Source organism: Peromyscus eremicus, chromosome 10, assembly GCF_949786415.1.
Source record: "Peromyscus eremicus chromosome 10, PerEre_H2_v1, whole genome shotgun sequence".
NCBI lineage: Eukaryota > Metazoa > Chordata > Mammalia > Rodentia > Cricetidae > Peromyscus > Peromyscus eremicus.
In genome coordinates this window covers 28,847,895-28,865,468 of record NC_081426.1, presented here as the reverse complement: position 1 = coordinate 28,865,468, position 17,574 = coordinate 28,847,895, and the positions used below count along the sequence as shown (strand labels likewise).

The following is a 17,574-nucleotide window of genomic DNA, read 5'->3' as shown; positions in this document are numbered from 1 at the left end:
GGCTAGCCATGGGGAACACACCTGTAAGCCCAGCAGTTGAGAGGTAGAGGCAAGAGCATCAGGAGTTCAAAGTCATCTTTAGACACACAAGTTTAAGGCCAGCCCAGGATATAGGAGACCTTGTCAAAATAGCCAAAAATACTAAGAACAGTAATAATTAGTATGTAGACATGTGTGCAGTGGCAAATATCTATATCCCCAATTACTGAGGAAGCTGAGGTAGGAGGATCATTTAAGCCTATGATTTTGATAACAGCCTGGGTAACATATAAGACCTTATCCTTCAAAAAAACATTTTTTTTAAAAAAAAATAAACTGGGCATGGTGGTACATGCCTTTAATCCCAGCACTGAAGTAGCAGAGGCAGGCAGATCTGTGAGTCTAATGCCAGCCTGGAAGCAAATTCCAGAGGCTATCTCAAAATAAATAAGCAAACAATTTAACTAACTTAAATAAATTAGTCTTGGAGGAGGAGCCCACAAGACCTCTCCCTCTCTGAGAATCCATGCAAAATTAATGGTGGCTGGAGGAGGGTGAGAGATTTTCTTCAGTGGTATAGCCACTGCCCTACCAAATCAGAGAATATACTCAGATCCTCAGGCTTGGTGGAAAGCATCCCACGGAGTCATCTCACTGGCCCTCAACTGTCTTCAAAATAAAAACCGGAGGCCGGAAAGAGAGCTTAATTGGTAAAAGCATTTGCTATATATGCATGTGGGCCTAAGTTTAATTCCAAGAAGCCAGGCATGGTGGTATTCACTTATAATCCCAGAACTGGGGAGTGGAGAAGGCAGATCTTGCTAAGAATTGGGTTGGGGGCTGGAGAGATGGCTCAGAGGTTAAGAACACTGGCAGCTCTTCCAGAGGTCCTGAGTTCAATTCCCAGAACCCACATTATAGATGGTAGGCTCACAACCATTTATAATGAGATCTGGTTCCCTTTTCTGGAGTGTAGAAATATATGCAGACAGAATATTGTATACATAATAAATAAATAAATCTTTAAAAAAATTTAAAAAAAAAAAGAATTGGGTTGGAATGTAACCCAGCGGTAAAGTGCTACACAAAGCTCTGGGCTTTACTCCAGGACAGAAAAACAAAAGTGAAAAATGAAACAATAAAAATTAGTCCAGTTAGTCCAGATAAGCCAGAGTTGGAGAAGATATTTACATCATGTCACAGATAATATCAAGACTATCAGTATCAGCGTGTAGTGGTGCCCACCTTTAATCCTAGCTCTTGAGAGGCAGAGGTGGGTAGATCCAAGACTTGATCAAGTGAAACCTTTTCTCAAAAAAAGTGGAGAGGAGGGGGACAGAGAGATGGTTCAGTGGTTAAGGACACTAGTTGCTCTTGCTGAAGACCTGGGTTCAGTTCCCAGCACCCACATGGAGGCTTACAACCACCCATAATTCCAGTTCCAGGGGATCCAATGTCCTCTTCTGATCTCTGCAGGCACACACATAGTGCACATACACTCACACAAAACACTTAAACACACTGAACAGTGGTGGCACATGCTTTTAATCCTAGTACTTGGGGAGGCAGAGGCAGGTGGATCTCTGTAAGTTCAAGGCCAGTCTGGTCTACAGAGCAAGTTCCATGACAGCCAGGGCTACATAGAGAAACCCTGTCTCAAAAAACCAACCAACCAACCAACCAACAAAACACTCAAACACATAAAAAAAAAAAGTCTTTTAAAAAGCCTATTGATTAATAAGAAAAAGATGAGCAGCCTGTAAAAAATGGGCAAGATTTGCATAGGCACCTCACAGAAGTCAAGATTAGTGTGGCAGAGCTAGAGAGATGGCTCAGAGCTCTTTCAGAAGACTCAGGTTCAATTCCCAGCTCTCACATGGCAGCTCAACACTTTCTGTAACTCCAGTTCCCGGGGATCTGACACCCTCATACAGACATACATGCAAGAAAAACACCAATGCACATAAAATAAAATTAAATAAATTTTTAGAAGACTAGCATGGCTAATAAACATATGAACTTGTTCTCAACCTAATTACTAAATAACTAAATGTAAAATAAAAAAGTTTTACACCCCTAGACTGGCAAAAATAAAAGTTCTGGCAGCCCCAAGCACTGGCAAGGGTATAGAGCCAAAGGGGTTCTCTCAGCAGCATTCTTGGAAGGCAGTGAAAGACCCTCAAACACTAGAGAAATTATGTTTGTGTGCAACATGGGCAAGATGGCTGCTAATAGCACTGTCTGGAATTGTCCCAAAGTGGAAACTATCAGACATCCATCTGCAGTGAAATGGCTCTGCGGCCAGTGATACAGTCATACAATGGCACTGTTTCAACAATGAACTTGAACAAAGTTAGCTATGCGTGGCAACATGAATAAATCTGATGATGAGCCAAAGGAGTTGGATGCCAAAGATTGCATCTGTATGATTTTGTTGCTACAAAACACAAAAACAGGAAAATACTGGGATGAGTTTATAACTGGGTGGTGAAGATTCTTCAGAAAAACAAGAACATGAGATTCACCAGAGCCAGGGCTGAGGAGGGGAGGGCTGTGACAAGGAGGGCCCGTGGGTGTTCGATACTGGTCCTTAGACACTGTAGAGACACCCTTCGAAATTTGCCACACTGCACATTTATAATTTATTTACATTTCTGTGTGTTTTATTTCACAGGAAATGAAGAAGGAAAGGAGTTGCCTCAGCTCAGAGCAGCTCAGGGCATGTGAGGGATATAGCTCTCAGGCAGTGCAGGGGCAGCCGGTCAGGAAGCTGAATGCCTGTGAAGGTTCCTTTGGCACTCACAAAGGATGTGCAGAAGGATAGATGAGTCAGAGGTCTGCTCTACCTCTCCAGTCTCCTCCAGGGAGAGACAGGAAAGTACCTTGAGGGAACCACCACACACATATACTTTCATAGTGTGGTGTTGTGGTACTTCTAGGGGCCACTACCCTGTCTCCAAGGAAAGGTTTCCTCAAGGACTCCATAGCCAGGCATCTTATCCAGGTGGAGGGAACAGAAGATGCAGGCAGATGCTTGTAGGATGTGTGCAAGGGGTCCAGTGAGGATCAGATCTGTGATGCTCTCCTTCCCCTTCTCCAGACATGTGGATTTGGTTCACATCCTAGATCTGCTCTGTAGGCCCTGGCACTGTCGAGGTCATTCCCTCCAGGGCTTCCATCACTCTCAAAAGCCCCTTCCCCATTAGGTCGAACTGGCTATCTGTACTGGGAATGAAGCTGCATCTTGGTTCCATCAACAGGGGATATTCACAGCAACATGGTCCAGAGTGGGAGCAACTGGTACTTGTATAAGTTTCTAGCTATGGGGCTGGGGCTGTATGTAGCTCAGTGGTAGAGCATTGCCTAACATCAGCAAGAACCTGGGTTCCATCAGTTGTAAACAGTAAATGAAAACCCTTTTACCAATGAACAGTAAATGAAAACCCTTTTAGACAAAAATCTAACAGAGAGAGAGACAGAGAGAGAGAGAGAGAGAGAGAGAGAGAGAGAGAAATTCAGAGGGCAGAAAGGCTCTCCACACTCTCAGATCAAACACAGGAAACATACAACTGTGTTCCTCCCCAGGCCTTGACTCAGGGTTGCTTCCCATGATGCCTCCTTCCCTCAAGCCCCAAACAGAAGCCATCTCTGAATATATCATGACAGCAGGCAAGTCAGGGAACCCGCTCTGGGCTTCGTTTTCTTTCTTAGTAGGAAGAAGAATGTAAGGTCTGGCAGTGGTGGTACCTGCCTTTAATCCCAGCACTCAAGAGGCAGAGGCAGGTGGCTCTCTCTCTGTAGCCAAGGCTATACCAAGAAACTCTGTCTCAAAAGACAAATGAACAACCCCGCGCCCCAAAAAAAGGAAAAGAAGGAAGGAAGGGTGGTGTAAATTTGTCCGTAGGGCTGGACCTGAAGCTCCTGTTGCCCACACCCAAACCCTGCCTCACACACTGGGAACCAGAAGGCAAAGCAATTTCTTCCCCCAGAGCTATGGCTCCTGGGGTGGGTGAGGGCACCTTCAGAGCTCTGAGGGTAAATAGAGCTGACCAGACTCCCATAATTAGTGGTGGCTAAGAGGAGTGTCAGGGAGCCATGAGGAGTCATGGTTTTGACATAGAGCACTAAAGCAGTGACTGATCCACATGATAGTGAGAAGCGAAGCTGGGGCTTCAACTCAGGCTTCTCTGAGCCCCAGTTCTCTCACTTAAAAGTGGGTCTACTTTTCCGGCTCAGCATCACAAGTGCTGGAAGTGTTCAATACATGGTGACCACCACATTATGAATTCCTCTTTCACGCTGTAGGACCATGGCCAGGACTCCCATCACCCTCTGCACACAATCTTGCAAATGAGGCCCTGGACTTGGGGCAGTTCAAAGAGGTGGTCAGCTGCACCAGCTGGCCCAGAGTCCCAAGAGATAAGACAAAGCTGTACGAAACCCCTAGGTGGGCCTTGGATGTCCACAGACCTCAACTCTTTAGTCAGCCTAAAGGATCCATCACATGCCTCTGGGCCAAAGAACCCCCAAATCCTCTAGCCCGGGGCTTGAAAGGCATGTTAGCCACTGAGCTGGTCCCCAAAACAGTACACTGTGTTGCAGTGCACACTCAGCAGATTCCTAGACACAGGATCAAAACCTATTCTCACCCAGTTCTGTTTTACATTTTACAGAAATGGATGCTGTAGTTACAGTGTACATGGCCCCAGCTCCTGATTGAGTTTAGGACAGAAAGCAGGGAGAAAACGGCTGGTCCTCTAGGATTGTTCCATGTGCCCTAAATTTGACCATGGCATTCTGATCCTTCCCCCCTGGCAGGCTGAAAGGGAACATCTGTCAAGATGGATGGACTCCGTCCGGTTCCTGAAGCAGACGGCCACTGGAATCCAGTGTCTGCCATTCCCTGCACCCCATCATGCTCTGGGGCCAAAGCCTCCTACTTCCACGAATTTGACTCACTTAGTCAACTACGCACCTCCAAAATACAGCAGGAGTTTGGGGTTCCAAACAAGTCTTTCTCATCAGACAGCAGTCCCTGGCCTCTGGGCACAAGTACAGTCCTTGATCTGGGTTCTAGGCAAAAATCTTCTCCACTAGGGCTAGTGAGATGGCTCAGCAGTAAGGAGCTCTGGCTGCTCTTCCAGAGGACCCGGGTTCAATTCCCAGTACCCATGTAGCAGCTCACAACCATAACTCTAGTTCCAGATCTGACATCCTCTTCTGATTCCCCCAGGGGAACCAGGCACACACACAATACACACATACATGTAGGCAAAACACTCATACACACATAAAATAATAAAATAAAGATTAAACTCTTCTTCTCCAACATAAAGTACAGTGAAGGCCAGATGATGCCAAGGTCTTTGCCAGCCTTGACCTCCACATGCATTTATTTTCACAAAAAAGTCCAATCTAGATGGCTGTACCAAGGGTGTAGCCTGGCAGAATTTCATGAGGGGACCAATTGGGACCACCCAAACTACTTGGGCATCTGGATGAGACTATCCCCACCCATCCTTGGCCCATCCAGACCCCACTCTCCCCACTTCGCTCTAGCCAGCACTTCCTGTAAGAAGTCTTCCCAGACCCTCCCACTGGATTCCAAGCTCCTGGCTCCTTCATGCACAGCTTCTCAGAACACTGCACCATCACCAGCACCTCCTACTCACTGACCTGCTCTAGACTAAGCTCTGCCAAGCCGGACTAGGGGCTGCTCACAGCCAACAACCAGCTCCAGCACCAGGCCAGTCACACAGGAGGCACGCAGTAACTGCTAACTGGGGCTTTGAAGTGTGCAGCCAACACTGTTCCAGATGGATCCTGATCTATTGAGCTATGTCCCCCAGTCAGTTCACTTAGCAGCTTGTGCCCTAGAAGACTGAAGACCACCCATCAGGGCTGCTGTCAGTAGCTCTTTACCCGGACATCGGTGATGCTCAGTAGAGCCTGCTGCTACCTCAGTGCCAATCAAACCCTGGCCATTGAGACAAGTCATCTCTGATTTATTGAGAGGCGATGGTCCCTCCTTGAGCCTGTGTCTTAGCATTCCTATGGGTCCTAGAACCAGCCTTCGGCCCCATCCAACTACCCCAGCCTTGCTTGGTCCCAGCCCCCACTACAGGGTAGGTATGCTATGGGGACCGGATTTTGTGTCGTCGGCCCTGGATTCTTGAGAGGTGGGACATGGAGGGGCTGGATGGGCCACATCAGCCAGCCAGTCCTCGAGGAGTTTGGCCTGCTCCAGCCTGGGACCCAGCCTGTTCACTGAGGCTGGGAGTCTTGTTGATGAGGTCTGGTGTCAAGCCCATTCCTGCTCATCTTCCCATGCAAGCCGGTCTCCATCTATGTGGCAGGGCTGTGGCCCCGTGGCTGCTTCCACCCAAGAGCTGTGTAGCACGGACGTCACCTGGGCCCAGTGTAGCCGTACGGGTGCCTCAGCAACAGGCTTTGGTGGCTGGGCAGCACATGAGTGTGGTAGTGCTCCACCATGCTGCCCACACTTGTAAACAGAACCTCACCTTCCAGGTAGAACTTAGAATCCTGCAGAAGGGCAGAAGATATGAGGCCTAGCAGGGCCTGACTAGCCCAGTGCCTCAAGCCTGTATATCCCTCCTCCACCCCCTCCCCCTCCCCCCATTTTCTCAAAGGGGAAGGTCAGCAGTGACAATGGCACTGATAGCCAGGCTTGCTCCCAGCTGTCCACGTCCCGCCCCTCCCTGTCTGCGCACAACACGACTGTGTTCCCAAGCTCTCCAGTCAGTATTCTTGCATTAACCCCAAGGGTCCAAGGTGAAACCTGCTTGCTCTCAGGGCACGGTCTGTGAATAAAACCAAGGGCCAAGGAGAGCTGCCTAACACTTCTAGAGTAAGCTAAGGATAAAGCAAGGTTAGGAGAGGAGGGAGGCTGAGGCCATGCAGAGGAGACAGAGGGCAAAGGACAGGGCAGGGCTGATGTTATGCAGGTACTGTCCCGTTCCCCACTGCCGCATCCTGTAAGGGGGACTCGCTTGGCTTTTGCTAAGCCTGGAGGCCAGTGTCCCCACTCCACCCTCAGAGCGGGGCCCAGTTCCTCACCTTCTCAAAGATGCGATAGTTCCTCACTTTGTTCGAGGATTCATCCCACACGACCAAGACCTACAGGGAAGGAGATATGGAGCAGAAGGCTTAGAGAGGCTGCAAGGACTGGCCAAAGCCTAAGAGGATAGCAACAGCTCAAAGAACAGATGCTGTAGTCCTTGGGGGTAATGTGAGTCAGAGACCAGCGGCAGTCACCTGCACAGACAGCCCCGCCCCCTGGGGGTCCCTCTGCCCTTACAGAGCCCCTGGTGAGACCTAAGTAGCTGGAACCATCTCTTACATGAGTGAGGTGGGTGAGGTATCACGTTAACACGTGGACACTCAACCTCTTGCTAGTTCTACTACCCCACATGGCCTCGCTATTCCTCTGCACAAACCCCGTCCTCATCCACGCTCTACGGCCCCAGTGGAAGGCGGCCATAGTCACCCCCAATTTGTAGATATCATTTTGGGAACAGAGAGAGGGTGCTGCTGGGCAAGGACCCCAAAGAAAGAATTCCGTTGAGGTGCCAACTAAGAAGAGAGCGGGCTCTGGTGGCACAGCTGTCCTGCAGCAGCAGCCTACCTTCCCTGACTTGGTGGAGGAGTTCCGAATGCAATACAGCCCATCCTGAGGCTCTCCACGGGGATTCGTAGCTTTGAACAACCTAAAGTAAAACAGCCGTGTTGGTGGGTGGACCTCCTAGACAGCCAGCTTTCATAAGTACCTTCTAGCCCCCCTCTACTACGTGGCTTTCGGCCCACTCTTGTTTCAGGTTGTAATAGAGGATTTAAGCAGAGGGGCTTATGAAAATAACAACAACAACAACCCATTCAGACCCACTGCTATCACATTTCCTCGTTCGGGCCACATGCTTGAGCTTGGGCTTGCCCAACACCAAAGTGAGTAAGGGGGACAAGGGACCTCACGCTGTCACAGCAAGGACAAGAAGCACCGTGCGCACTAACCTTTCTACCTCACAGGATTCTGTGGTGTTGACAAACACAGAGTTAGGCAGCGGCACCTGAAAGAGGTCAACAGGGGTCACTGTCAAAGCGCGAGTGAACCCTCCAAATATCACTGCTCCCCCAAATGGCTGCCTCCTGCATCAGGATACAGTACTCTGCATGGTATCACCTCCCTCAAATCTAGAGTTATGGAGGCCTTGTTCAGGATAGCCAGCAAGGGCCCCTGGCCTACAGCTCTCCCATGTCTGCCCACTTGCTGACTGGGTGGGACCTGGACCCTCCACTCCGTCTTGCCTTCTCATAGTCCTCATCTGAGTCCTCCTCGCCAGGGTCAGCCTGTGAGGGCTGTCGGGTCTTTTCAAAGGAGAAGCTCCTGAAACTCTGTCCGTCAGGGGGGGATCGCCTGGAGCAATAAGGAGAAAGACAAGAATATGATCACCCTCAGACACAGATAGGTCACTCCTTCCTTCCCTCCACACATGTTCCCACTTAGCATCAACATCTTGGTGCCAGCCCTCTATGGCCCTGTGGCTGTAACTGCTCAGGACAGCAGAGCTCTGAGACTCGTGCTCACTGTCCAAAGGAGGCAGGAGTTATCACAGGTCTGAAAGCCCAACTAGGAAATTAGGACTGCCATTAATACAGGTAAGCACCTGAGCTCAGGTGTTCTCATATAGTGGAAAGTGCACTGGGCACTGCCAGGGCCCAGGATCTACAATTGATTGTCTTTGGGACTCTGGCAAAGTCACAGTTCTTTCAAAGCTATGAGGGGGTGAAGAGATGGAAAGAGGCAGAACAGTGCAATCTGACCCCAAGAGACACCTATGGTAAAGAGTCCAGTCCACTGCATAGGCAGCAGCAGGTGGTCCTCTTGAGCCTAATCTTCAGGCCTTTGGGGAGAATTAACAGAAGTCATACATGGCCTGAGACATAAACCCACATCACGATGGGCAAGGGTGGACTTCACCTGTACCCCTGGATCTGCCAGGAGTAGGGAAAGACTGGGGTGGTGAGGAAAACCTTCCCTCCTGTTCCTGATGCTTCCCCTCAGAATGTAAGGGGTACTGGATAGAGAACAGACTGGGTTGAGGGAACCTACTGGCTGGCAGGCAGAGGCACTACCCTAGCCAGACTCACTGGAGGTTGGGGAGAGGTGTCTTTTCTGGTCTAGGCAGCACCGCAGGCCGAACTGTAGCCTCAGGGATGGGCATCTTCTGCACAGGAGGCCTGGGGGCCACAGGGGGCACAAAGAGTCCAGGCTTGGCTGCCTCCCTCGGGGAGGCTTCTTCAGTTATCTTCAGGAACTTGGGCTTATTGGCAGGCACAGGTGGGGGCTCAGACGTGGGCGGCCCGCGGGAAGACAGGTGGAAGGACTTGAGTTTGTCACAGTTCCTTGAGGTGGCCACGGCCATGGCGGCAGAGCTCGAGACAGAGCTAGTCCCATGGCCAGGGGTCCAGGGTTCCGGGCTGGGGTGCACACTGTCTCGGAAGCAAGGTTTCCGGAGGCTGGGCATGGTGGGTGCATTGCCCAGTGGAGGGTCACTCATCCTCCGAGGGGTAGCAGGCACCCTGAGGCCAGGCTCTATTCGCCGCAAGCCCAACGGGTCCTTCTTAGCATCCTCAAGGGCAGGGCCAGCATCCGGAAGGCTTCGCTTAGGGGGTGGGGGTGGAAGTAAGGGGCTTGGGCTTTTGGAGGTGAAGGAGTGGGCACGGGGCAAGTCAGAGAAGGTTGGCTTCCGTGGTACGGGCACAGGGGGTGGTGGGTAGGCTGGTGGATGTGTCAGGGAATCTGCAGAACACAAACACACACACACACACACACACAAAGCAAGTTGGCATCACATAGAGGCTGGACCACCACAACCCTGTACTAGCAACAGGCGGCAGGAGCCAACCAGGTATGCACCCCTCATGGCCCTACCTTCAGGCGGCCGGCAGCAGACGATTCAGTATGCCTCCTTCATGGTCCCATCCTTGCCCCACCTAATAGCCAATATCTAGCCCTCCACCCAGGTTTCCCTGGGTCCAGACCACCAGTGCTACCTGGCCCTTTCCATCCATCCAGAGTTCCTACAGCCTTGATGTCACATACAGAGCTATCAAGGTTCCCACAGGGTAAAGTGAGCAGAATGGGGATTCTCAGGCCTTCACCTGAGCAAGGGGGAAGGGTGAATTCTGAACGAAGAGGTGAGCAGGAAGGATAAGAACCACTAGCATGAAGCTGAAAGCCTGTGCTTATAACAAGCTAAAGGCACTGTGTGACATCTAGCCCAGATGTCATATGGGCCATCAGGAGAGCAGGCCCAGGATCAGTGGGAATGATAGGAACGAGGCCTGAGGCCCAGGTATCACTCAGTCACAGGAGGGGTGAAGGGGTGTCCCTCAAGAGGTAAACACAGGACATAGAAGAGCAAGAAGGGCCAGAGCGCCAGGCATGTGGGGGCACGAGGCCAGTGATGAGCAGGGAGGTCTAGAGAGGAAGAGGGAGAGTGTCGGAGTGTTCAGTGGAGGCTGCAGGGACTCTGCATGTGTCTATCTACATTCAAGGCAGAGACTCTTCACTCTCCCACTCTTTGGTGGTCAAGTTGAGGCCTGAGGCAAGAAGGTGTGGGAATAGGAAATAAAAGGCATGGTCTGGTACCTGAAGGGTGTCACTAGAGTGGACCCCAAGGAAGGGAGTAAGATCCAGTGCCTACAACCAGCAGGAGGAAGGTGAAAGGAGAGCATGGGGAAGCAAAGGACAAGGCAATGGAGGATGGGAACAGAAGGTGGACACTCACTCCCAAGACATAATGATGGACAAGACAAAGCTGGAGTGTTCTGAGAGGAGGAAGCGTGGAAAGTACAAGGAATAAAGAGGTAAAGGTCAGAGGGCAGGACAGAGACATGCCCTTCCTACTCAGCCCTGGCCTTCGCTGTCACTCACACATATGACTGTCCGTACACTCATCTGCCCCAGAACTGTTTCAGGTGGTGAAGTGAACACTGAGGCCACAGTAGTCAGCCTGCTCTATAGCTATGGTCCACAGGGAACTTGTTGCCATGGCAATGGACCTGCCTCAGACCACCTCCCTTCTCGATGTCCCTTTATTTTCAGTCTCAGCCTCCAGGACCACCCACAGCTTCACCTGACCCTCCATCCACACAGAGTTAACCAGGGCAGTGGCAGGAGTGGACAGGCAAAGCCAATCATCCCTGAACGTCTGAACACCTGGATCACGGAAAGGAAACAGAGACCACCCAGAACAAGACCCACAGCCTTCTAGGCATGGTGGTATAAGACTTTAATTCCGTTCTCAGGAGGCAGAGACAGGCAGATCTCTGAGTGTGAAGTCAGTCTGGTCAGGAGAGATTCAGGACAGCCAGGGCTACAGAGAGACCCTGTCTCAAAAACCAAACAAACAGAAAGACCCACCAGTGTAAGAGAGGGTCCGTTCTTAGTTCCAGTCCCCAGTCTCAACCCACCAGAGACCCCCAGACCCAGCTACCCTACCTACCCTCAAGCTTCATGGGCCCCGGGGAGTCAGGTTCCAAGTACGAGTCATCCTCATCTTCATGTTCATAGTCTACACGTAGTGAATGGAAGATGAGACACAACATAGCCCAGGTCCGTTGCATGCAGAACAAGATGGCATGGCTCACTGTGCTTTGGCACAGTGCTCCACTCATGAGAACAAGGCACTCAGGAGGCATGGGGTTGAGGACGAGGAGGAGTTAACATTTGAAACCTGAATTCACACTGCTGGAGGTCGGAGGCAGAGAAGCCACATCACTCTGCCAGGGGACAGGGCAGGGAGCAAAGCTAAACCATGCATTTCTCTTCTAGGCAGCCCAAGCGGGTTCACTGTCAGCAGTCAAGTGGACACATGGTGCAGAGATGGTCTTACCTTCGTTGTCTGTGGGGTATGGAGAGAGGCTGATATCTATAGGTCGCTCAACTGCACCATAGAAGCTGTCCGTGTCTGAGCTAGAGTCACTGAAACCCAGAGCAGGGGACAGGTAATGAGCACTAGACTAGTGATCTCCTTGCACTCACATGTAGTGAGTGACCTGTGCACACACCCATTCCCAACAGACACCACAGATGTTGACATCCACTTGGGGACCCATGGGCACACACAGATATGAACACACACAGATACAAGGACAATCCCTCACACACCTCATATAGACAAAAGAACACAAATGTCATATAGAAAGACATTTGGACGCATATATACATGTGGCTCAAGGACAGATATAAGGACTGGAGGCTTGGGACCACCTATGGGTGCCACCTTCCTGCCTCACCATGGTTTGTGCAACCCTGACTGGCTAGATGCCTCAGAGCTGGGTCCACATGTCTACCTCCTGTCCAAGGAGGCTCAGTCAACCCTGGGCTGAGATGTTACAAGATGCCAGGCTAGACCGACGGCCAGGAGCTCTGGATTCAGTCCAGAACCTCAGGGCAGCCTTGGGGTTGCCCAACCCTCTCTGGATCACAGTTTCACTGACTATGATAGGACTGGTGTATGTCCCCTAGAAAGTCCCTGTTGTTTGCCAGGCCATCTCACAGGTGAGGATGCAGACCAGGACTGACTGAACTCCCAAGGGACAGAGTGGACACAGGGAGTTGGGAATCCAAAGCTCTGAGCTGGCAATGCTGGGCCTCTATAATAGGGGAGGGAAAAAGGCACGTATGAGCCCCCAAACGGGAGTTACAAATAAGTACAACAGAGTGGGACAGACAGCTAGAGACTGACAAGAACAGAGACGGTGCATGCACACCATGCACACAATGTCAGCAGCATGTATTTCCACACACATGAAGCTTGCCTGGCACCTCCACAAAAGCCTTTATGGAAGTGATTATAGGCCAAGCCCCCAGGGACTGGAAGGGAGTCCTAGAAGCCAAGAAGCCCTAGGGCCTATCGCCCACCCATCACATCCCTTGGCGTACCTGGTTTCTAGAGGTAGCTCCTTCTTCTCATGGAAGTGGCCGATTTCCTTGCGTAGCAAGGCCATCCAGCTCTGTGGGTCAGGAGCAGCCATAGTAAGAATGATGCTGCCCAGAATGGGGTCCCACTTCACCCTCCGCCCACCACTGTCTAGCTCCTGTGCAATAACCACCAAGATCCAGGGAGAGGAACCTAGCTAGGTCCAGCCTAGACTATGTGGCTCAGAGATGAAATCACCCTCCTGGGGCTGCAAGCTGCCCCTCAGCCCTTTTGGGGCTCTCCCCTGCTGGCACATTCTCATGGTGTGTACAGGCACCAGGCTGTGGGCCTAATCCACCTGGCTACCCATACACCAACCAAGCCTTTCTCCTCTGGGTCCTAGCCTGGAGGTGATGGGAGGCCAAATCCTGGTGATCAGTGTGCCACTTCAGGCTCCTGAGACCCTGCTACACTCGTTCACCTTGCGCTCATCCTCAGAGGAGGCTGAGAAGAACCACGTGCGATGCTTCTTGCTGATGTGAATGATCTTGAATGGGAAGACGTTGTTGGATGTTGTCTCCTCCGCTGCCCGCATCACTCTGAGGGCACATTGCCAAAAGTCACCAGACTGTCCACTCTCAAGAAATGGGCTCATCAACCCCACCCCTGAATTGATTTCAGCACTCAGCATCATGCCCTGGAGAATACGGGCAAATCTGGACAGTCTCTGCCTGCTCATGCTCTCGGTAGAATATCTAGATGTTTCAGAGGAGCAGCAGAGTACGAGCGAGCACAGGAAGGTGCTGGGTCTGTGAGGATTTCCCAGGGGAGCAGTGTGCAGAACTCAGAGACATGGTCCCTTCACTCTCATTGCTCATCAGTGTCATTTCATACAGATAGTACTCCCCATCTCTGTCCCATGCAGCCCCTGGACTGCCTCTCTGCTCTGTGGCCTGCTCCCAGATGCAGGGCTTTCTCAGACATCTGTCTACATGGGGGCTGGCTGAGCACTTGGGCAGGGTACCTGCCTGGCCTATCACAGGTCCTGGCCAGGGCCTCTCAGGCTCAGCCTACCAAATGGGCTGAACAATCCTTGGGGCCCAGTCACATCTGTCAATGGGCTGAGTTCATGCTGGCACAGCAGGAGGGCCACCGGTCTGGGCAAAGTGACTAGGGAGAGAGCTTTGATTAGCTAGTGCCTAGGACTGGACTAGGGACCTGGCCTGGATACTTCGGCAAGGCTAGCTCATCAAGGCTATCGTCAGGGGGGAGCAGGAGCCCAGAGCAACTTTAGAATAAGCAGAAGGGACTGGGCCCTTTATGGGGTGGTGAAAGGCTCAGACTAATGCTACAGGGCATAGGACCTGGCTCCCTACAGCCCCCAAGGCCACAGGATAAACTCAGGATGACCAACAGGTCAACATGTGGGCATTAGCTCAGGGTATACCTGCCCATTAGTCTAGATGCCCTAATAAAAGCTTCACCCTACACATATTATCCCACCCCCTGCCCTCAGCAAAGGCCAGAATATGAGGTGACATCCCACAAGCAGATGAAAGCCATCTCGGGAAAGCCAGGGATGGGCCCTGTGGTGTAGGATGAGAGGGAAAACAATCGTCACGGGGGTTGGTCAGCAGACGGGATGGACACTCACCGGTTGTAACCACTCAGGGAGAAGGCACCCTGCGGAGAGGCAGATGTGCTACTCTTGAAGTAGTAGATGCAGCGCTTGTGGATGATCACGAAGCGTAGGGGCCCTGGGGACAACGCAGCAGCAGGGGTGAGCCACAGAGCCACCAGGCAGCTCCCCTCTGGGGCTCTCCCCAGAGGCCCTAGACAACTTTCGACCAGACCTCTGAGACAGCAGAGGGATAGAGCAGGAAGCTGGGCTGGTGTGCTGGCCCTCCCTAGGGTTTTCTGTGGGGTCAAATACAGACAAGTTCACTGGCCCACTGGCCAGTCTTGGGACACCACTCTGGGGAAGGCCTGGCCACACAAAGAAAAGGGGTCGATTGAGGTCTCAAGGGACAGTAAGAAAGGGTGGAGCCTGGACCAGAGGCCTAAGGAGGCCATGGCAGCCATGCTTAGAGCAATAGGGCTGTTGGGGGAGGCAAGGAACTGGCAGGGCAAGGAGAACAGGGCTAAGGCACCCAGAGCTGGCTGATGAGAGCGAGGTATGGAGCTGGGCTTTAGCTCTACTGTTCCCGTCCAGAACAGCACCCACCAAGGCCTGGGGGAAGGTTAGTTATGGCTCTTCCTTGGAGGCTGTCCGTACATAGTATAATTGATGTGCACAGAGTCCAGTGTTCCAGCCTAGAGCATCTCAGCTAAGCAACATAGGGGCAGGGAGTCCCCAGCACAGGGCACTGCAGGGGCAAAAACATGGAGTGTCCACGGCTGATCAGAGTTGGGCAAGGCTGTAGTACTCTTTGCTTTCAGCATCCTGGCACTCGTTCAGCTGGCTCCTGATCTAGCACATGGGTTCATTCTGTGCCACATGACCAATCAATTCACCCACAACACACACAAGGCAAGACCAGCATTGAGGGGCCAGATCTATCAGGTCCCCCTGAGGTCCTGCAGGCCTTGGCTGCAGACTGAAGCCCTCATGGTCAGAACTGTATACCAAATGCTCATCCTATCTCTTTGCCTAGCTATACCATGTTGGATCTCCTGACAAGGTCCAGGCTAAGGAAATTGACATCAGGTTCACTCGGTGTGCCAGCTGCCAGAAAAGGGAAAGAAGCCCCAGAAGACCCATTAAAGCAGGAGAAGCAGGATTATGTCCTCCCTTGGAGAGTCCCGTGATTCAGACTCACATTTGAGCAGTTGCAGCTGGGTGCCACCCTTCTTATGCAGGTAGCCAGCCTTGGTCACACCACCAGGCATGGTCAGCAGATTCTGGGCACCAATGGCTTTCATAGGGACAGGCCAATGCATCTCCTCAGCCTCCATGAAGCTGCAATTGAAGCAAAAGAGAAAGGACTCAGTTGGGGTAGGCAGCAGGGAACAGCTTGGTGGAGGATCCTGGGAGGATATTTCTGAGATCTAGAAGGCAGTTAGGAGGGTCAGAACAGTGGAGGAGGAAACTCTTCTTAAGTCCCTAGGCTTCTGAGTGAGACTCTCGGGGTGACAGTGCTACACAGCCAGTCCCCAATCCTCTTGGCCACATACTTAACGCCAGGATGCTGAGCACTATCCTTTGAGCATCTTGAGTTCATTGAGCTTATGGCCCCATAAAGGCTGGGGTAGTAATGACTGAACTCAGGAAACCCTAACTTGGGTCCATCAGGCCTTATGCCATGGCTACCCAAGGTTCCTAGTTTGGTTTTCTGGAGGATCTCCAGCCTCAGTTGTTAGAGCTATAAAATGGGAGGGCAGAGCAGCCTCCTTGTCATCAGTGCCATGAGAACCATTTGGCAGGTTTGCTAGTATCCACGTCATCAGCCCAGGGTATCAGTCCCCAGAGATTCCTTTCTGTGAGGAACCCCAGGTACCAGTCACACCTGCCCCCTAAACTGGCACTGTTTTGTCAGTACCACCACTCACCCCATCAGGACTCCTGAGGAGATGCAATGGGGCAAAGTCTTAAGAAGGTGGGGTGGCGAGGGACAGATCCAAAAGGGCAGGCTGCTGGGACTCCTATTACTATAGTGCCAACCCCCAAATATATACGCAGAAAACACTGCAGGCCCTGGATGGCTCAAGCCTGTAAGCTCAGCATTCGAAAGGCTGAGGCAGGGAGATCCAGAGCGTTAGAAAACTCAAAGAGAAAAGGATGGAAATCAATCAAACGCCTGTCAACTGTCAGGCTCACTCCATCAAATATGTGTTAGGGAATTAAGTTCACAAGGCTGCCTCAGCTTGGCCTCTGAAAGGGTCAGTTGGCTACCCACCCACCCCCCACCCCCCACCCCCCACACCCCTGATCCATAAACACCCAAAGGCATCGGCCCGTGGTCCAGGCCAGCAGGAGCAGAGGCAAGATCAGGGCCATTGGTCCTGAAACAGAGGCGGAGGTTTGGAACAATGGCGCGACCACACCCCCCGCTCAGAGCCATGAGAGGACCGCGGGTCCCAGCCCAGCAGTGAGGCGAGAGGAGGGTGCCCCTCACCTCCGCCCATCCAGCGGAGGTGCTGGCAGATGGACAGACCCGGCGTCAGGGTTGGAGCCCCCGATCAGCCAGCCGTGGCGGGCCCACGCTCGCCTTTGTTCTGGGTGGAAGCTGGAGTAGCTCCTGAGGCCCCAGGGACTTGCGATCCCGGGTCGTGGTGCAGAGGCTGGGGCCTCAGGTCTGTAGACTGGGGGTCTGAGGTGAGTGCGGGTGCTCAAACCCAAGGCTGGGGTCCCGGATCCCGAGCTCCGGGATCAGTACTCACGATGTCCACGCGGCGGGCACAGCCGGCTTCCGGGGGGCGGCCAGCGCCCGCCTCCCTTGAGCGCAGCGACATAGTCCCGGGCCGGGCCCACCGGCCGCAGCCTCGTCCCCAGAGCCAGTCTCCCGCCAGCCCCAGCTCCGTGGCCGCGACCCCGGGCCCGCCATGCTTGTAGAAGCCCCAAGGCCCGGGCGGCCGCTGGCTCCTCCCCTCGTGGGTGGCGGGGTAAGGGCTAGGGGCCAGGTGAGGAAGCGGACCCGCCCCTCCGCACGTC

General features: G+C 52.4%; 1 protein-coding gene across 1 annotated transcript; it reads right to left on the bottom strand.

Annotated features, from left to right (window-relative positions):
- Positions 1-5,310: 5,310 nt before the first annotated feature.
- On the bottom strand, positions 5,311-15,880 carry Sh3bp2 (SH3 domain binding protein 2). The gene is made up of 12 exons (XM_059275027.1): positions 15,743-15,880; positions 14,578-14,680; positions 13,405-13,522; positions 12,947-13,017; positions 11,895-11,983; positions 11,505-11,573; positions 9,145-9,796; positions 8,302-8,410; positions 8,008-8,063; positions 7,625-7,706; positions 7,057-7,116; positions 5,311-6,522 (listed from the first exon to the last, which is right to left on the bottom strand). Exons 1-12 carry the CDS (start codon positions 15,876-15,878, stop codon positions 6,385-6,387), a joined length of 1,683 nt encoding a protein of 560 aa, XP_059131010.1. The 5' UTR covers positions 15,879-15,880; the 3' UTR covers positions 5,311-6,384.
- Positions 15,881-17,574: the final 1,694 nt, after the last annotated feature.